Below are 22062 nucleotides of genomic sequence, written 5' to 3'. Positions count from 1 at the left end.
CAAGCAGATTCTAGGCTACCGTTAGAAAGGAGTGCTACCTGAGAGATTTCTGCTTTGGTTGGGAAGGTTAATTCTTAGAAAAAAATGAGAAAAGGGCATTCCCAGGCACATAACAAAATGGGAAATAGATTGTAGCCTATAAATATAATTAAAGCCTTTAGTTTTACTATTTATGACTATAATTTAAAATAATTTTTAGTTTCAATTACCAAACAATTTAAAGAGTAAAAATAAATTCTGTTGTGCATGACTCAGCTATATAGGCACTTTCTATATTCTGCTGGTGAAACCATCTTTCTAAATAGCAGTTTTTTAGTATTTCTAAGAGGTACTACCAAATGTTAATAATCTTTGACCTAATAAATCACTTCTAAAAAACTATCTTAAGGAAAGAATAAAAAATATGGACTGAAATTTATGTACAAAATTATTACATTTGAGGTGTTATTATTAATTATGAACAACTTAATTTTCAATAGGTCAGTCAGTAATTGTGTAAATTACAGAACATTTATCTGTATATTGGAATAGTATGTGGCCATTAAAAATTATGTTTTCAGATTTTTAAAAGAACATTGGCAAGGAGTTCATAGTATAAAAGAGGGAAAACAGGTCTATCATTCTCCTTGTAGTGTAATCCTATTGATTAAAAATATTTAAACAAGCAGAGTAATATTAGTATATACTCTCATTTCAGTTATTTCTAGATTAAGGAATTATGTGAGCTTTCCCCCTATATTTCTGTGCTTTTAAAATTTGCTAACGATATATATTTTATAATCAGAAAATGCTAAATATTGCTACCAGAAATAGAAATTTCTCAAACTTATAAGGGATCAAGAGTGAATTTTGTCTTATATAGATTGTTTACCTGTACTTCTCCTTGAGTTGTTGTAAGCCTGGTATATAATACATATTCACTGCATTTTTCCCCTCCTGAGCTTGAGTCATATTTTCCTGTTTCTTTGCATGTCATAATTTGTTGTTGAAAACTGTTCATTTTAGATAATATTGTAGCCACTCTGGATTCAGAATCTTGAAGGTTATTTGTTTATTAACTTCCACAGGCAAAATCTATGAATTCTATCTTCCTGCAAGTCTGCACCCACTTAATAAAAAATTCTTGTTTTATGCTTGGCATACTAGGGCAGCCCCCTGTGTCTGCATAGTTTTGTGGTTCAGCTAGTGATCCGACACATATTGTGCTCAAACATCTTGCACAATAAGGCTTCTTCCTCTGCCTATGGATTTTTGTGAGATGCACATTCGAAGTTCAGGCCTTTTCCAAGTCTATCCCAGCTTTTATTTTTCATTGATCCATTTCATATCTACTGCATTCATATGTGCAGCCACAGGTTGGCCAAGAGTGTGTAGATAATTTGGGCCTTCTTGGTCTCTGCTGTGCATGTGAGCTGCCTCAGCCAGCAATATGGTTGTCCCAACAACCCCTTCAACTTCAGGCTAGTAGAGCTGTTGGCACTCAGTTTGCCTGCCACAGAAATGATCTCTTATCCCAAAATTATAGCTTATATTGATGATACCACTGAGTGTGGTCATTGTCAAACTCTCTAAATCATGTGAGTCTCTCTTTATGGTGACTTCAATGCTGCCAGTCCTCTCAGCTTGCCAAAATCATCTGCTCTTGCAGGTGGGAGCATAAGAGACTGGAGCAGCCCCAGACAAGAGTGGCACAAACTTCTCAATGTTCTTACCCCACGTTGAGCAGTTTTATAAGCATTCTCAAATTGTTGTATGCCTCTGGTTGATTTCCACATTACTGAAATAGTTTTTGTCATTTTGTCCACCCGTGTGGTTGCTTTTTAGGAGAGGGTTTTTTGCCCTTTTAACTTGGCCAGAGTCAGAATTCCAGGGATTTTAACTTCTCTTTCTTAAATCTCTGTCTTTTTCCAAACTATGTCTTGTTTCTCAAGGATTCAGTGGATGACAGACTTGGATTAGAAATCTAAAGGCTAAGTAGATTTATCTCACAACAGTCTCAAAATAACAATGCCAGCACTTTCACCATACATTTGATTACTAACGCCTTATATACTCTTTTTTTTTTTTTTTTGCTGTGCTGTTCTCATTCTTCCCTCACTTTTAAATAGTTGGGTCTATATTTACATTGTCAAAAAAATAGCCATTACATATTATATTCTCTTCTTTTCAACCTTCATTTTATTTTAGTTGTATTGGTAACTACATTTTTTTGTGCTTGATGCTCATCATCAGTTTTTATGCAGTATTTGTAGTAAATTTGATTTTCTGAAGTGCTCTATTAGGTTTTTCAGGAAGGCCTCCTTTGGCACAATATTCCCAGAATTCTTGCATACTGATAATAGTTTGTCTGTGGCCATTATTCTTGTAACTTTTTTTTTTATTCGTATAATATTTTTATTTATATAATGTTTTAATACAGTATATTACGGTATACTGTACAGTATCCTTTTAAATAGCCTCATTTACAACTTCAAAGGTGTCTCTAATAATTGCAAAGCAGATATTATCGCCATTTTATGAGTGAGATACTGCTGGGGTCCAACCCCAGCGGGTCCAGGGGTCCCCAAAGGTGTGGACGGAGTCAGCGAAGAATGAATGACATGGAAACTGGTTTCAGTTCATCAGCATAGCGAGTTTCTCCCTCCAGGATCTCCAGCGAAGTTCTGGTTAGGAACTCCAACCACGTTCTGGTCAGGATCTCCAACCAAGTTCTGGTGCCATGTTCTCTCGCTAGGTTCTCCATGTTCTCCAGCCAGGTTAAGTCACCAGGTTCTTTAGCCAGGTTCTATCCAGGTTCTTTTGCCATGTTCTGTCTAGGTTCTCCAGTGAAGTTCTGTAGCCAGGTTCTGTCCAGGATCTTTTGCCATGCTCTCTGGCTAGGTTCTGGTTAGGATCTCTCTTGTAACTTATTTTTGTTGGATATAAAATCCTTGGTATACATATTCTTTTCTTGATTATTGTAATTTAAATATGTTACTCTGTTTTTCTTCTGGCATAAAGTGTCGCTGTTGAAAAATTCAGAATAGTCTATTTTTCTTTCCATTATAGAGTTACTTAGTAGGAACCCTGGTCTGGTAGCTCAGTTGATTGTAGCATCATCCTGATCCACCAAAGTTGTAGGTTTGTTCCCTGTCAGGGCATATATAAGAAACAACCAATGAATGCATATATAAGTGGATCAACAAATTGATGCCCCCCACCCCTTCCTCTCTTCCTAAAAAATCAATAAAAACAAAATTTAAAAAAAAATAATTAAAGTTACTTAATGTGTAACTATATCAGGTTTTGCAAATATAATTGTATTGTATCCAGCCATACCCATTCATTTACATATTGTGTTTGACTGTTTTTGCTATGCATTGCCATAGACAATATGGAAACCAATGACCATGACTCTGGACACTGATATTTGAATTTTATATAACTGTTATTCCTATGGACTGCAAGACTAAAATATTTACTCTCTGGGTTTATAAAAAACAGTTTGCCTACATTTGGTGTGAATGCTCAAAGGATGTCTCTTCCCCAAAGGATGTCTCTCTCTCTCTCTCTCTCTCTCCTCTCTCTCTCTCTCCTCTCTCCTCTCTCCTCTCTCTCTCTCAAAAGCCTAAAGGATGTTTCTTCTCTCCCCCACTCCCCCTTCCTTAAAGTTTAGTAAAGTTCTAGTAATACATACTAGACTGTTTTATTTTGCTGATCTTAGGCCTGTCTTTTTTTTTTTAATTTTTAAAAAGATTTTAAAATTTAAAAAAAATTATTTTAGAGAGGAATGGGGAGATAGACAACATCAAGTTGTTGTTAATTCTCATCCGAGGATATTTTTTCCATTGATTTGTTTCTTAGAGAGAATGGAAGGGAGTGGGAGAGACAGAGAGAGAAACATTGATGTGAGAGAGATACATAGATTGGTTGCCTCCCATATAGGCTCCAATTGGTAACTGAACCTAAGACCCTTCAGTGTTCGGGTGGCCACTCTAACCACTAGCCAAAACGGCCAGGGCTTTATTACTTTTTAATACAAAACTTGTTTTCCTGAACTTTTAGAAGTTTTGTTTCAAGATAGTTTTTGACTTAAATGGGACTTTCTATGTGTTTTTTTTTTAATCTGAGGGAGGGGGTAGAGAGAGAAGGAAAGGAAGGAAGAAAGGAAGGAAGAGCTAGAGAGGCAGGCAAGCTGGGAATCAAACCAAATCAAGCCTGCACTCTCTTGGTGCACAGGAAAATACTCAACCAACTGAGTCACATCAGCGAGGGTGTGGTTTTCTTATAATGTTCCAAAATATGGAGAATTGCTCTCTGAGATTGCTTAGTTTGTGTTTCTCTTTCCAACTTTTTCTAGATATTCTCTTTTCTCATTTTTGTTTGTATATTTTTGTTTTATTCAGCATTTTCTTCTCAAATGTGGAACCCTGTCAGTAGTTCTGGTAGTCAGGGTTGATTTTTTTTTTAAATATATATTTTATTGATTTTTTACAGAGAGGAAGGGAGAGAGATAGAGAGTTAGAAACATCGATGAGAGAGAAACATCGATCAGCTGCCTCCTGCACACCTCCTACTGGAGATGTGCCCGCAACCAAGGTACATGTCCTTGACCGGAATCGAACTTGAGACCTTTCAGTCCGCAGGCTGACGCTCTATCCACTGAGCCAAACCGGTTAGGGCAGTCAGGATTGGTTTTGTTGTTATTGTTTAATAGAAAATACCAAGTATATGTCAAAGTAAACAGAATGGTATTATTAATCCCCATATAACTATCAATCAGTTTTAGTAGTCATTAACATTTTGTCATTCTTGTTGAGTGTCTACCTTACTCACTCCCTACTTCCTCCTGCCTGGTTGGTGGTTATATTTTCTAAGAACTTTTTACAGGGTAAAATTTACATACTTTGAAACACATTGGATTTATGTATAAGTTTTTACACCCCTATCACAGTAAAGGACATTTCCTTTCCCAAGGCAACTTCTCTTCTGATATTATTCTCATACTATTTTTGCCCCTAATATTTTTTTAACGGTGTCATCGAACATACTCTTGTGTCTGCCATTGCTCAGCATAATGTCTGTGAGATTCTTTTATGTTAGTTGATATTAGTAATTGCTGCTTTCTGTGTCTGATTATTCACTGTATGAAAATACCATCTTCATTTTTCTGCTGCTGGGCATTGTCATTTTTTCCAGTTTGGGACTATCCTATATAATAATAGAGGCCCGTTGCATGAAGAGATTCGTGCAATAGGCCTTCCCTTCCCTTGGCTGCTGGCACCGGTTTTCCTCTGGCACCCAGGACCCAGGCCTTTGCTCCTGTGCTTCGCGCCTACGTATGCAAATTGATCACCATCTTTGTTGGGTTAATTTGCATACTCTCCTGATTGGCTAGTGAGCGTAGCGGAGGGACTGTCAATTTACATGTTTGCCTATTATTAGGTAAGATGCCCTAATATGCTAATAGACCGAATGGCAGAATAACTGGTCGCTATGATGTGCACTGACCACCAGGGGGCAGACACTCAATGCAGGAGCTGACCCCTGGTAGTCAGTGCGCTCCCACAGGGAGAGCACTGCTCAGCCAGAAGCCGGGCTCATTGCTAGCGAGCGCAGCAGCAGTGGCGGGAGCCTCTCCTTCCTCTGCTGCTGGTGAGCGGTGAGGAGCAAGGGGTCCCGGACTGTGAGACCCGCCCTTCCCCCTCCCCAGTGCATGAATTTTGTGAACCAGGCCTCTAGTTGTAAATAAAGCCGTGAGTAGGACATGTTTATTTTTCTCTTGGTTAAAAACTTAGAAGTGAACTTATTGGATCAAAAGGTTAGGTCTTGTTTATTAGAAATTACAACCTTTAACCAAAAACCTTACATTGCCATCAGCAGATTATGAGACTTCTCATTGTTCCACATCCTTGCTACTATTTGTTCTTTAGTCTTTTTAAATTTTGCCATTTAAGCAGATGTGCATTAGTATGCTGTTCTAATTTTTAACTTGTACTTCGCATTGATAATATTGGGTAGCATTTCATATACTTGTGTTCTATCATCTAGCTTTTACAAACTGCCTCCTCAAATATTTTGTTCATTTTTCCTATCAGCTGGTTTTTCTTTTTGTGTTTTAGGATTTCTTTATATATTCTGCACATGTGTACTTTGAGAGATATGTGCTTTGTGAATATTATCCCAATTTGTTGCATGACTTTTAATTTCTTACTGGTGTCTTTTCGTGAACAGAAAAAATTTTTTTATGAAGTTTATATCTAGCTTTTGCTCTTATGTTTATTATTTTTTTAAAATATATTTTTATTGTTTTCAGAGAGGAAGGGAAAGGGGAGAGAGAGATAGAAACATCAATGATGAGAGAGAATCATTGACTGGCTGCCTCCTGTACACCCCCTATTGGGGATCAAGCCCTCAACCCCAGCATGTGCCCTTGACGGAATTGAACCTGGGACTTTCAGTCTGCAGGCTGACCCTCTATCCACTGAGCCCAAACCAGCTAGGGCTGTTATGTTTATTCTTTATACAGGATCATGTTATTTCTTTTTCTTGCCTGATTGAATAGAAGTGGTGAGAGTGGGCATCTTGCTTATTTTTTTTATCTCAGGAGTAAAGCATTTAGTTTTTCACTATGAAATATGATGTTGGCTGTGAGTTTTTCATAGATGCCTTTTTTTTCGGTTGAAGAAGTTCCTTCCTATTCCTGGTTTGTTGGGTGTTTTTATTATGAAAGGGTGTTGGTTTGGTCAGATTTTTTATGCATCAATTGAAATGATTATGTAGACTTTTCCCTTTATTTTTTTAATGTGGTGTATTATATCGATTGATTTTCATGTGCTGGTTAGGGTTAGAGTTAGGGTTAAAGTTTATCATCACCCTTGCTTTCCTGGGATAAAATCCCATTTGGTCATGGTGCATAATCCTATTATTATTAAGCTGTATTTGTTTTCCTAGTGTTTTATTGGGATGTTACATCTGTGTTCCTAAGGCATAATTAACCTACAGGGTTTTTTTCTGGTAGTGTCTTTGACTTTGGTATTGAGGTAATGCTGACCTCAGAGATTGAGTTGGGAGGTGTTCCTTAATTTTTTGGTAGATTTTGAGAAGGATTAGTATTAATTACTTAAACATGTGGTAAAACTCACTAGTAAAGCCATCTGGCCCTGGGCTTTCCATTGTGGAAAGTTTTATTTATTTTTTTATTACTAATTCAGTCTTGTTACGAGCCTTTTAGATTTTCTATTTTTTCATGAGTCCAGTTTAATTGTGTCTGTCTAGGAATTTGTCATTTCATCTAGGTTATCTAATTTGTTGGTGTACAATTGTTGGTAATATTCCCTAAAAAATACCTTTACATCTGTAAAGTTGATATTAATGTCCCTTCTTTCTTTACTTAAATGAAAAGGTTGAGTCTTCTCTCTTTTTTTGGCTAGTCTAACTAAATATTTGTCAAATTTTTGTTGATCTTTTCAGAGAACCAGCTTTTTTAACTTCATTGATTTTTCTTTTAAATGATCTATTTCTGCTTTTATTTCCTTCCTTCTGCTTGCTTTGGATGATTTAGTTTGCTTCTCTTTCTAGTTTCTTAAAGTAGAAGGTTTTATTATTGATTTGAGGTGGGGCTTTTTTTTTTAACATAAAGACTTTTATGTTTACCAATAAATTGCTCTTAGCACTGCTTTCTGGGCATCCCAAAAATTTGGTATATTGTGTTTTTGTTTTTATTCATCTTTTTGAAGTATTTTCTAATTCCCATTGTAATTTCTTCTTTAACACAGTAGTTATTTAGGAGTTTGCTGTTTAATTTCTGCCTAATTGTTAATTTCTCAAATTTCCTTTTTGAGATTTCTGATTTTATTGGAGATACTAGAGGCCTGATGCACAAAATTCGTGTAAGAGTAGGCCTTCCTTCCCTCTGGCAACCGGGACCCGGGCTTCCCTTGCAGCCCCAGCTTCGTCCAGAAGGACAGAAGGACATCTGGCCTAATTAGCATATTATGCTTTTATTATTATAAACTAGAGGCCTGGTGCACGAAATTCGTGCATGGGTAGGGTCCCTAGGCCTGTCCGGCAATCAGGGCCAATCTGTGGGGTGACTGGTAGGGCGTCCTGGGCGTCCGCTTGCACCCTCCTTGGCCTGGAGCCACCCGTTCACCGGCCCCGCCCCCCGCCACCACTGCCACTGGTCGCTGTCTTTGGGGCGACCAGCAGGGCAATGGGGGCCCCCGCTCGCACTCGCCTTGGCCTGGCGCCGCCCACTCACCTGTTCCACCATCCTGCCACAGTCCCGCTCTCGTCGTAGTCCATCAGTGCTGGCAGTGCCTCCACTTCCGCCGCTGCCAGCACTGCATCACCAACGCTCACCACATTCCACGCCGCCCCCTTGTGGTCAGCGCATGTCTAACACCCAGTCGGTCAAACTCCCGCCCGAGGGGACAATTTGTATATTAGCCTTTTATATTATTGCTAGCGGCCCGGTGCACAAAAATTTGTGCACTTGAGCCAGAACCGGTTTGGCTCAGTGGGTAGAGCGTCGGCCTGCGGACTCAAGGGTCCCGGGTTCGATTCCGGTCAAGGGCATGTACCTTGGTTGCGGGCACATCCCCAGTGGGGGGCGTGCAGGAGGCGGCTGATCGGTGTTTCTCTCTCATCAATGTTTCTAACTTTCTATCCCTCTCCCTTCCTCTCTGTAGAAAATCAATAAAACATTAAAAAAAAAAAAAATTTGTGCACTTGAGGGGGGGGGTCCCCTCAGCCCGACCTGTGCCCTCTCGCAGTCTGGGACCCCTTGGGGGATGACCACCTGCTGGCTTAGGCCCGCTCCCCGGGGGGGGGGGGGGGGATTGGGCCTAAGCTGGCAATCAGACATCCCTCTGGCAGGCCAGGAGCCCTCGGGGGATGTCCACTTGCCAGTGGGGAGCAGGCCTAAGTTGCAGTCTGACATCCTTAGCACTGCTGAGGAGGCGGGAGAGGCTCCCACCACCACCGCTGTACTGGCAGCCATCAGCCTGGCTTGTGGGAGAGCACTGACCACCAGGGGGCATCTCCTGCATTGAGCGTCTGCCCCCTGGTGATCATAGTGACCAGTCATTTCCAGTCCTTCTGCTGTTAGGGTAAGTTTGCATATTACCCTTTTATTATATAGGATAGAGGCCTGGTGCATGGGTGGGGGCCGGCTGGTTTGCCCTGAAGGGTGTCCCAGATCAGGGTGGGGGTCCTGCTGGGGTGCCTGGCTGCCGGGAGCCGGTCCATCCTTGCTGTTTCAAGGGACCTGGCATATATGGCATACTGTTCTTAATATGTTTGCTCACCTTCTTGGCACTGTGTGTTTTAACCAAGGTCACCTCTCCGAGAAAGGTTGTTTCCCCGGGTAGGGATTTTTCCCTGAAGTTAGGGAGGGGATAAAACCCCTTAACTAAGTGCCAGGCGGGTAATCACTTTAACTACAAACAATCACACTTAAGCTACATAATCTTTACTCCCTGGAATGGAGATAAGAAACGCCCTAACCTTTGGAATAGAGATTGATAGATTGGAATCAACTGATATAAGTACAGATGTAACAAGACAACAGGACACAGAACCTAGAGACAGGACTTGCCTGGAGATCCTAGACAGAACCTAGCAAGAAAACATGGCAAGAGAACCTGACTAGAACCTAGCGACAGAACCTGGCTGAAGAACCTAGACACAGAACCTAGAGACAGAACCTAGGGAGAGAATATGGCAAAAGATCCTGGACAGAACCTAGACACAGATCCTAGAGACAGAACCTAGCAAGAAAACATGGCAAGAGAACCTGACTAGAACCTGGTGACTGAACCTGGCTGGAGAACCTAGCGAGAGAACATGGCACCAGAACTTCGCTGGAGATCCTGACCAGAACTTGGCTGGAGTTCCTGGCTAGAGGTCCTGGCTAGGGTGCTGATCAACTGAAGGCTGTCTCCCTGTCATTCCTTCTTCGCCGACTCCGTCCACACCTTTGGGGACCCCTAGACCTGCTGGGGCTGGACCCCAGCACCTGGCCAGTCTGGGTGAGCGGCTGATGGGTGTTTGTAGGCTGATCACACTCCCTTCAGGATGGGGGTCCCCACTGGGGTTCCTGGCCAGCCTGGGTGAGGGGCTGATGGCTATTTGCAGGCTGGTCACACCCCCTTTAGGGTGTGGAGTCCCCACTGGGGTGCCTGACCAGTCTGGGTGAGGGGCTGAGGGCTGTTTTCAGGCTGGCCAAGCCACCGGCGATGGAAGCTCCCAGCCTCTCCTTTTTTTCTTTTTCTTTTTTTATTCTGGAATTTATTTACCTTCTATAATTGAAACTTTGTTGCCTTCAGTGGAGCTCAGAGCTGGCCAGGGTAGGCAGGCAGGAAGCGTGGCTTCCTTCATCACTGGAGCAACCAAGCCTCCTGCTCGCTCCAGCTCTGTGGCTGCCGGCCGCCATCTTGGTTGGATTAATTTGCATATAGTCGCTCTGATTGGCTCATGGGCGTGGCTTAAGGCATAGTGAAGGTACAGTCAATTTGCATGTTTGTCTTTTATGAGATTATACTAGAGGCTCGGTGCACGGAATTTGTGCATGGGAGGGGCAGGTCCCTCAGCCCAGCCTGCAACTTTTCCAATCTGGGACCCCTCAAACATCCCTCTAGCAATCTGGGACTGCTGGCTCCTAACTGCTCACCTTTCTGCCCACCTGATTGCCCCTAACCCCTCTGCCTGCCTGCCTGATGCCCCTAACTGCTCCCCTGCTGGCCTAATCACCCCTAACCTCTCTCCCCTGCTGGCCTAATTGTCCCTAACCACTCTCCCCTGCCTGCCTGATCGCCCCTAACCTCTCCGCCTGCCTGCCTGATTGCCCCTAACCACCTCTGCCTAGGCCCCCGCTGCTGTGGCTTCATCCGGAAGGATGTCTGGAATGATGTCCGGAAGGTCGTTCGGCTGTCTGGTCTAATTAGCATATTATGCTTTTATTATTATAGATAGACAATATACTTGTATGGTTTCAGTCCTTTTAAAGTTATTTAGACTTGGTTTTTGTCCTAACATGTCTCTCCTGAAGAATGTTTTGTGTGTAAATTTAGAATATCTATTTTGATGTTGTGCAGTGAGTTGTTTTATATATTTCTCTTAGGCCAAGTGAATTGTTCAGGTCTTTCATTTTCTTGTTGATCTTCTGTCTACTTCAACCCATTACTGAGATTGAGGTATTAAAATCTTCAACTCTAGCAAGTAAGTACATATATATATCATAGTGTATATATGTATAAATATATATGTATCTACTAGAGGCCTGGTGCACGAAATTCATGCGGGGGTGGGGGGGGTGGCTGTGTGTCCTTCAGCCCAGCCTGCACCCTCTCCAATCTGGGATCTCTCTCACAATCCAGGACTGCTGGCTTCCAACCGCTCACCTGCCTGCCGCCTGATTGCTCCTGACCACTCCCCTGCCAGCCTTATCGACGCCTAACTGCTCCCCTGCCAGCCCGATTGCTCTTAACTGCCCTCCCCTGCCGGCCTGGTCGCCCCCAACTGCCCTCCCCTGCTGGTCCAGTCATCCCTAACTGCCTTCCTCTACCAGCCCGGTTACCCCTAACTGCCCTCCCCTGCCAGCCCGGTCACCCCTAATTGCCCTCCCCTGCTGGCCTGACCGCCCACAACTGCCCTCCCTTTCAGGCCTGGTCCCTCCCAACTGCCCTCCCCTGCTGGCCTGATCGCCCACTACTGTCCCCCCCTGCTGGCCATCTTGTGACAGCCATCTTTGACCACATAGGGGCGGCCATCTTTGTGTGTTGGAGTGATGGTCAATTTGCATATTACTCTTCTTTAGATAAGATATATATAAAAGCCTAGCAACTGAACTGTGGAATGACCAGAACAACTGGTCAACCAGTTGCTATGATGCGCACTGACCACCAGGGAGCAGATGCTCAATGCAAGAACTGCCCCCTGGTGGTCAGTGTGCTCCCACAATGGGAGCACCGCTTGGCTGACCGGGATGAGTGGTGCTCCCATAGCTGGCCAATCCCGGCAGGCCACGATCCCCCCACCAGTGCACAAATCCGTGCACCGGGCCTCTAGTGTATATATAAAATGCTAGATCATTCTGCATGGAGAGAATGAAGGTTCTGGGAAAGCTTAGGAGAAAAAGTCCTCTGAATTAAAAAATAACCAGTGGGTATTTGCTGGAAAGCAAGACAACATTTAAACAAGAAAGTTATGAAATGTGGAGGGATTTTGTCCATTCTGATGGTGAGTTGTGAAAGGTGTACTTTTAAGTCTGAAAGGGCTAGTGCAGTCAAGCGCTCATGGAATTTCAAAACTGACTGCTCACACACAGATGAAGAAAACACTACTTTTTAATCTCACATGCAAGGTTCACCAAGATAGGCCATGTGGTGAGCCGTAAAACAAGTCTTGGTAAGTTTCAAGACTAAAATCTTTTTAAAAATATCTATAGAAATTGATTAAAAATAACTCTTTTAAAAAAATTCTTCTATGCACTTATGGCATGGGAATTTTCCTTTTCTAAGAAATGCTGAGCTGAAGACCAAAGGAATTAAGACAAATGTATGCAATGTAAATAGAGTTAGGTAAATAATACATGCCTTGAATGATAACTCCCTTTAGAAGTCAACATTGACTCTTTAGGAGAAAAGGCAATATTTATTTCATTTGGGGATAGCAACTTAACTGAGCACCATTTGCCTCTGGCCGGGTGGCTCAGTTGATTGGAATGTTGTCCCATATGCCAAAAGGTTTGAGGGTTCGATTCTTGGTCAGGGCACTGTGGGTTTTACCCCCGGGAGGGGCGTGTAGCTGATTGATGTGTTTTCTCTCTCTCTCTCTCTCTAAAAAATCAGTCAAGACATATCCTTGGATGAGGATTAAAAAAAAAAAAAATTAAAAGGAAAAAACTGAGTATCATTTGGTGATGGAAAAAAAAATTATTTCGAAAGGTATTTTGGAACTTCTGGTGAATCCCTTGAATTTGGGGGATATGGTTTTTTTGTTGTTGTTATTAAAGTAGGTATAGTATAGTATAGCATAGCATACTATAGTAGTATAAAGTTTTTTTATATATTTTAAAGGTTTCTAACTTTTTTTCTGTGACCATTATGTTGAATTAGTAAAGACACAATTTCTTAAGCTTCCTAATTGGTCAGTGAAGACCTTAACTATTGCCAGGCATTTCTACACCTTTAGAGTGCTTAGAATTTCTACAAATGCATTCACTGTTGTGAGTTATTTTATTGTTCTCCACACTTTATATTGTTTTCTAATTTCTTTTTTATTTTGAGTCTCAGAGTGGTAAGATAAGTGTATGCATTCTTTATACAGTTTAAAAGACACAGTTGTGACTATTGCTTAGCTATGATTGAGGTAGGATTAGAATTCACATCTCTTCATTCCAAGTTTAGTATTATGTTTTACAGATTCTAAAATTCAGGGTATATTCTTAACTACTTCTAAGTCTTGGGACAGTTTTGCCACCTATTTTCTCATCGATAAAATGAGAGAAGTCAAGTAGATTGGTTCATATGTTCTTTCTCGTGGGAATTCAGTTTTTAAAGTATCATTAAGTAAGGTAAGATCAAATCCTGAAAAATGATTTAACTTCTTGTTACACTTGTATGATTGCTGATTATTAGAATGTGCTAATGGAATTCATTTATTGACGAAGGGTTTTTTCCCACTACAGAGGGCAAAATTGTCCCTATCTTGAGTTCCAGAGGGCAAAATTTTCCCTATCTTGTTTATTGTTTACTAGGTAATTTCCTAGCCCAGTGCCTCAAATGTGGTAGGTGCTCAGGAAAAACTTATTGAATGAATAAATGAATGGTTAAATGAATGATAATGTGGGCATGGATGGAGGCAACATAGTGCTGTAGAGAGCATGCACACTGTGGTGTTCAATCACAGGGTATAATTTCAAAAGATGGGAAGATTACTTGGGATAATCCTATCTAATAATAGACAAACATGGTAATTAACCATACCTCTGACACACTTCCCATTGGCTAATCAGGGTGATATGCAAATTAACTGCCAACAAAGATGGCGGCTGGCAGCCACGCAGCTGAAGCGAACAGGAGGCTTGCTTACTCCAGTGATGGAGGAAGCCAAGGTTCCCCGCCTGCTGCTGCCAGCCTCTGAGCTGCACTCTAAGAAACAATGTTGCAATTATAGAAGCTAAACAAAGCCCAGAAACCTGCTTTCAGCAGCTGGGCCTCAGAGCTGGAGCCGAGCCTTAGAGCTAAAGCCGGCTCTCAGTTCCAGTGACAGCCATAGAAGGTAAATGAATCCCAGAATAAAAAAAAAAAAAAGAAAAGAAAGGAGAGGTTGGGAGCTTCAGTCACCCGCCAGCCTGAAAACGGCCCTCAGCCCCTCACCCAGACTGGCCAGGCACCCCAGTGGGGATCCCCCACCCTGAAGGGGGTGTGACCAGCTGCAAACAGCCATCATCCCCTCATCCAGGCTGGCCAGGCACCCAAGTGGGACCCCCACCCTGATCCGGGACACCCTTCAGGGCAAACCAGCTGGCCCCCACCCATGCACCAGGCCTCTATCCTATATAGTAAAAGGGTAATATGCAAACTGACCCTAACAGCAGAAGGACTGGGAATGACTGGTCACTATGACACACACTGACCACCAGGGGGCAGATGCTCAATGCAGGAGCTGCCCTCCGGTGGTCAGGGCGCTCTCACAGGGCAATGGGGACAAGCCACAAGCCAGGCTGATGGCTGCCAGTACAGCGGTGGTGGTGGGAGCCTCTCCCGCCTCCTCAGCAGTGCTAAGGATGTCCGACTGCAGTTTAGGCCTGCTCCCCGCTGGCAAGTGGACATCCTCCGAGGGCTGCCGGGCTGCCAGAGGGATGTCTGATTGCCATCTTAGGCCCAATCCCCCAGGGAGCGGGCCTAAGCCAGCAGGTGGTCATCCCCTGATAGGTCCCAGACTGCAAGAGGGCACAGGCCAGGCTGAGGGAACCCCCCCCCCCCCCCCCGAGTGCACAAATTTTTGTGCACCGGGCCTGTAGTGTATACTATAAAGTTCAGTCGCATAAAATGTTAATTTCTTATTTAAATCCCTTAGAAACCTGGACTTTTTTAACCAAGAGGTTTTTATTATATAAGCTGGAAAACTGTGGGTATGCTAGATTAAGTTTTTAATAACCCTTGTTATTTCTCTCTTACAGTTTTACATGTGGCACCCATAAAAGATGAGGCTGAGAACACGGAAAGCTTCTCAGCAATCCAATCCAATCCAAACACAGCGCACTGCCAGAGCAAAGAGGAAATATTCAGAAGTTGATGATAGCCTACCTACAGGAGGAGAAAAACCACCGAAGAATGAAACCGGCTTGTTGTCTTCAATTAAAAAATTCATTAAAGGAAGCACACCCAAGGTAATGGTTTTACCTTGTTCTTACATCATTAAAATTAAAGTGTAGTTTATTTTCAAACATGTAAAAATGAGAAATCTAATATTGCTAGAGCCCACTTAAGAGTATTAACATTTGGTGTTGTTTTAAGAGTATTAACATACAAAATATTTAGTGGCTGTTTAAGAAAACATTGTTTATTTTACTTAACTGATTGCTTAATCTTCTGGGGTTTTTTTCAGCATAGTATTATAGGAAGTAAAAAATATATATTTCTTTTACTTGAATTTTTTCTTTTACTCACATTGTTTTTTATTTCAAAGGAAAGGTAAAATTTCTCAATATTATTAATACATTGTCTGCTTAGGGAGATGATCTATCTGTATTCATACATTTGCCAATTAAACTGTATTATTTCATTAAAGAGAAAACAAAGTTATTAAAGAAAGAATGGATGCTGACCAGTAGGCAGATGTTTCAAATTCATTTGGCGAACCTTTTGAGCTCGGCGTGTCAGCATTTTGAAAAACCCTAACTTAACTCTGGTGCCGTGACACATACAGAAATTTTTTGATATCTGCAACCATAGTAAAACAAAGATTTATATTTTTGATATTTATTTTATATATTTAAATGCCATTTAACAAAGAAAAATCAACGCAAAAAAATAGGTTTGCGTGTCACCTCTGACCAATGGTTCTCACCTCCGCCATCACTGCTCTAGACCAATGGTTCTCAATCTGTGGGTCGTGACCCTTTCACAGGGGTCGCCTAAGACCATCGGAAAACACATATATAATTACATATTGTTTTTGTGATTAAATCACTATGCTTTAATTATGTTCAATTTGTAACAATGAAATTGGGTGTCACCACAACATGAGGAACTGTATTAAAGGGTCGCGGTATTAGGAAGGTTGAGAACCAGTGCTCTAGACCAACTTGAGTGATCTGAGGAAATCATTTACCCCTCTGAGCCTTAGGAAGACTGTAAAATGGCACTAATACAACTGTTTTGTCTGTCTCAGAGTTGTTTTCAGATCAGATAGCAAATAGGTGGAAAGTAGTTTAAGAAATCTTAATGTACTCTATAAATGGATGGTGTTATTAACCTTCATTGTCTGTAGATTGTATCACTGTTTACTACTCTTGTATTCTTTTCTTGGGATCATTATATGATACATTTTTATTATAAGTTTATCACTTTGATAATTAGTAAAAAAATCACTATTGCTTCTTATTCATAGGGGTAGATTTTGTTGTCATATCACTAAAAAGCTTAGTTACTGTGAACCATTGGCCAAGATTTAGAAGTATTCTGTTTTTAGAGTTTTTCTTTATGTTTTGATGGTTTAATCTTAATTTGTTTTTCTAATATTATTAAAAAATATTTTAATTTTAAATAGAATTTTTTTAAAGTTTCTTTGAGCTAATTTCTATAAACTTAGAAGTAATATATTATTGTTGTATAACAAAGATCAAATTCCTTCCAGAAACATGATTTCCTGAATCTATAAATTCCTAATGGGTTGTCATCATTTCTCTTGAAGAGAATGTTACTTGTCAGTTCATTCTCTAAACAACTCTAAATATTATAAAATTCTTCATCTTAAGGAAAATATATCTACCCTTTACTTTCTTATATGTTCTTTTCCTCATGTGAAAGTGCAAACCTTCACATCTAAGCTAAATATTTCTAGTTTTCATTATATGACAGTATGTGATACAGATAACCATCTTGGTCACCCTTTTCCGTTGTTCATAAAAGGTAACAACCAGAGTGAAGATAGGTTTTTCTTACGTCTTCTGACTTCTGTTCATTTTTACTTCCTTTGAACTGGGCATTCTATTAATGTGGCATTATGTTATATCATATATTGTACCATCTCTTTTTTTTCTCTCTCTCTCTCTCTCCTTTAATGGTTAGATTTTTGCCCATGTCAGCTAAAACAGTCAAGATTTTGGTGTTGAGCTTCTTTTTGCCTTTTTTAAAAACCAACATCTAGGATTTTTAAAATTAATTTCTTAATAAGTATAGGGCCACGGGAAATCTGTTTGCAGACTAGAGTCTTCATTAATAATTTGGGCAGTTTTTCCTACAGATTCATTTAATTCTACTGTCATTTGCCTTAGATTTCCTTATTATATTCTGTAAGATTATTATGAAAAATAGTATTTGAATGCCTTACTGAAATCAAGGTACACTGTTTTTTGTGTGTGTATGTGTGTTTTCCCCCAAGTCTAACCCTATGTTAGAAATAAAAGGTGAGCCAAAACCGGTTTGGCTCAGTGGATAGAGCGTCGGCCTGTGGACTAAAAGGTCCCAGGTTCGATTCCGGTCAAGGGCATATACCTTCGTTGCAGGCACATCCCCAGTAGGAGGTGTGCAGGAGGCAGTTGATCGATGTTTCTCTCTCATCGATATTTCTAACTCTCTATCCCTCTCCCTTCCTCTCTGTAAAAAATCAATAAAAATATATTTTTTTTAAAAAAAAGGTGAACTTGTCATGTATTATTCCTAATGAGCTTATAGTGGCTTCTAATTGTTTTTTCTCTCTTATGTACATTGTCATTACACTATCTTCTTGATAATATATTCTAAAATTTTATTCATTATCTAATTTTACTGAGTATATAGTGCTTGCCTATGTTCAATATCTTAATATAGCATCGTTGTTTTTTTTCCAAAATTTGGGTAAGGGTTGGTAGCTAATATTTATTGAGTATCTATTAGGTGCTTTGTATCCAGTATCTCCTTAATCCTTAAACCATCTTCTGTTATTTTATAGAAGAGAAAAAGTGAATTTAGGTAACTTTTACAATGTTAATAATAGAAACAACAATTGTAATAAATATTTTGCCCATGATTAAAAATAACAAGAACAAATAAACAGTAATTGAGCAGTTACTATGTGCTATGCACTATTCTCAGTGCTTTAAGTGTAATGACTTCTTTAAGCCATTACACTATATTACAGATGAGGAAACAGAGGCACAGGGAAGTTAAATAGCTTGTGCAGGGTTACTTAGCTTTAAGTGGCAACACTGGATTTGAAACCCAGATACTGGTTTCAGAGCCTACACTCTTAACCACTATACTAGGACACTATTGCCTCTCCAACAAGTGATAGTGCTGAGATTTAAATCCAGATACATTTGACTTTAATACCTGTGCTTTTCCTCCTATACCAGCGGTTCTCAACCTGTGGGTCGTGACCCCTTTGGCAGTCGAACGACCCTTTCACAGGGGTCGCCTAAGACCATCCTGCATATCAGATATTTACATTACGATTCATAACATTAGCAACATTACAGTTATGAAGTAGCAACAAAAATAATTTTATGGTTGCGCCACAGCATGAGGAACTGTATTTAAAGGGCCAGAAGGTTGAGAACCATTGTCCTATACCATTCTGTCCCAAAGTGGCTACATAGTGTCTTTATAGCATTACCTATCTTCTGTAGGGATTAATAATTATTCTTGAGGAAAGTAAATAAGAGTTGAGTCTTCCTGTGCCACACACTTTGTCATTTATTTATATTCTATTTTTGGCTCAAAGCTTGAAGCTTATTCTTTTATAGGAAATTTTTTTTTCTCCCCTGGTATTTTTTGCATATATTTTTACCCTCTGTCTTTAGTATTTCTGACTGGATGGTAGGCTACTTTCCACAAGTGTCGTTTTCAAATCCAAATTAGTTAGACAACTCCCTGTGCTGCCACTTTGACTTCTTTGGTACCTTTCCTTTTTTTCTTCTGATAATTTTGATTTTTAGTTCATCAGCTAATAGATATTTGGATTGTTTTTACGTTTTAGTTATTATGAAAAATAACTCCTGTGAACATTCACATACAAGTTTTTTGTTGTGTGTGTGTATGTGTGTGTGTGTATATATATGTATATATATATATACATATATATATGTGTGTGTGTGTATATATATATATACACACTTACTGATTTCAGAGAGGAAGGGAGAGGAGAGAGAGAGAGAGAAACATCAATGATGAGAGAGAATCATTGATCAGCTGCCTCTTTCATGTTCCCTACTAGGGATCGAGCCCACAACCCGGACATGTGCCCTTGACTAGAATCGAACCCGGGACCCTTCAGTCTGCAGGCGGATGCTCTATCCACTGAGCCAAACCAGCCAGGGCCCCATACAAGTTTTTATGTAGATATCCAGTTTCATTCATCTGAGTGTATACCTAGAAAGGAATTGCTCGGTTATACGGTAACTCTGTGTTTAGTTTCTTAAGGAATTGCAGGTTGTTTTCCTAGGTGGATATGCCATTTTACAGTCCCACCAGATATATGGGGGTTCCAGTTTCTCTACATCCTCTCCACACTTGTTATCATCTGTCTTTTTAATTTTAACCATCCTGGTGTGTGTGAAATGGCAGTTCATTGTGGTTTTGATATACATTTCCCTAATGATTAATGACATTGAGCATCTTTTTATGAACTTTGTTGGCCAGTTGTATGTCTTCTTTGGAAAAATGTCTTTTAAACCCATTTTTTAATTGTGTTATTTTTGTTTTTATTATTGAATTGTAAGAGTTCCTAATACATTTTTAGATACAAGTCCCTTATTCGATATATGATTTGCAAATATTTTCTTCTGTGAACTCCTTTGAAGCACAAAAGTTTTAAATTTTGATGAAATCCAATTTATTTTTAACTTTTTACTTGTATTTTTTATGTCATATACAAATAACCATTGCCAAATTCAAGGCGATGACGATTTTGTCCTAAGTTTTCTTATAAATATTTTATAGTTTTAACACTTTAGTTCATTTTTAATTAATTTTTGTAGGTGATGTCAGGGAAGAGTCCAACTTAATTCTTTTGCATATTGATATCCATTGGTCCCAGTACCATTTTGTTAAAAGACTCTTTTAACTTAAGAGTCTGCCCAGCTGTTTTCCATTGTATTTGTGCCATTTCACATTGTATCTGGCAATGTTGAAGCACCAACATTTAGAATAGTCAGTATTTTTTACTTTAGCCTTTCTATAGGAGTGGGTGGGAGGTATCTCATTGTGTATTATTTTACATTTCCCTGATGATTAATGATTTTGAGTTGTTGTTTTTTTTCATGGGCTTGTGGCCATGTGTGGATCTTCTTTTGTCAACTGTCAGTTGAAATTTTTTTGTTTGGGGGAGGTGACTTTTTTTGTGTGATTTCAGTAGTAGTGCCTATTGAGCAAGTGGTACTTAAAGTTTTTGATCTTAGAATCCTTTACCTTCTTACAGGTGTTGAAAACCCTAAAGAACATTTGTTTATGGAGATTGTATCTATCAGTATATTTCATTAGATCTTAAAACCAAGGAATTTTGAAAATAATCCTAGTTACAATTATATATCTACTACATGTTAATGCAAATAAAATTTTGACTATTTTCTAAAAACAAAAAGGAAATTAGTGGGAAGCAAGACATTATTTACTACTTTACGAATCACTTTAATGATGGCTTCATAGAAGGGAGTTGATTTTTATCATTAAGCATATAAAGAAAACCGTACATGTATTGAGAAAAGGGAAAAGTATTTTAATGTCCTTATTAGATAACTGCAAATACTCCGTTGATGCTATTTTTAAAAATATATGTTTTTATTGGTTTCAGAGAGGAAAAGGCGGGGGATGGGAGAGTGAGAGAGAGATATCAGTGATGAGAAAGAGTCATTGGTCCGCTGCCTCCTGCACACCCTCCACTGGGGATGGAGCCCATAATCCAGGCATGTGCCCCAACCTGGAATCAAAACCATGACCTCCTGATTCATAGTTCGACGGTCAACTACTAAGCCACCCTGGCCAGGCTGTTGATGCTATTTCAAAACTTGACAATTGGTGTAGTTTCTTAGCGTCTTGTGCCAAGATTGAATTTGAAAGCACTGCAAAGATCTTTTCCTTGGTGTGTCTTATACTTAAAATGAATCTTTTACCTATGTATGGCTTGTAACATCGTGCATTGATTATTTGGGAAATACTGGTTCACTAAATTGTGCAGATCTTCTACATGTGTGTCCACTTTGACATATTTTATTATTCAGTATTAAAAAAATCACATTTCTGAAAATCTCCACTTAACAGAACAGTCATTGAGTATTGGGAAGCTGTTGACAACAATGTCGGTTTTGTGGTGTTTGTTGTTTTTTTTGTTGGTGGTGGTTTTTTGATTTTTGTGTGTGTGTTTTGTTTTGTTTATTGTTGTTTTTTTTTGCAGTGACAGGCTTGCTTTGTTCACTTTTCAAAAAACACCCCCTTCAAGTAAAAATAGTTTTCTATCAGCCTGGCCGGTGTTGCTAAGTTGTTGAGTATCAACCTATGAACCAGGAGGTCACGGTTTGATTTCTAGTCAGGGCACATGCCCAGGTTTTGAGCATGATACCCAGTATGGGGTGTGCAGGAGGTAGCCAATCAATGATTCTCTCTCATCATTGATGTTTCTATCTTCCTCTCTGAAATAAATTAAAAAATATATATTTTTAAAAAGGTAAGGTAATCTAATTCAGGTTACAACGCAATCATTCAAATACTTTTTCTCAAGATAATGTGGAAGCACATTTGCTGCAGAAGTATATTATATTTACAGTACTTCCTATCTCATGCAGAATCTTAACACATATTTAAGGGTTTGAGATTTAGTTAATTTTATGGCTTCATCAAGGACATTATTAAGTAGAACCAGCCTTTCTTTTCTCCC

The 22062-nt window shown here is 39.8% G+C and overlaps 1 protein-coding gene across 3 annotated transcripts in view; it reads left to right on the top strand.

Moving 5' to 3' along the window:
* Positions 1–22062, top strand: part of CTDSPL2 (CTD small phosphatase like 2) — a 95233-nt gene that overhangs the window by 19219 nt on the left and 53952 nt on the right. For all 3 annotated transcript variants that reach the window (XM_070423548.1, XM_070423557.1, XM_070423544.1), the window contains exon 2: positions 15170–15379. In XM_070423548.1, the coding sequence (XP_070279649.1) occupies positions 15194–15379 (186 nt within the window). In that variant the 5' untranslated portion in view covers positions 15170–15193. The remainder of the gene's footprint in view (positions 1–15169; positions 15380–22062) is intronic.

Source organism: Myotis yumanensis, unplaced genomic scaffold (assembly GCF_028538775.1).
Source record: "Myotis yumanensis isolate MYYU_CA2020_CCGP unplaced genomic scaffold, mMyoYum1.0.hap1 SCAF_1, whole genome shotgun sequence".
Lineage (NCBI taxonomy): Eukaryota > Metazoa > Chordata > Mammalia > Chiroptera > Vespertilionidae > Myotis > Myotis yumanensis.
Note: the sequence above shows the minus strand (reverse complement) of the source record. Positions and strands in the feature narration are given on the sequence as shown.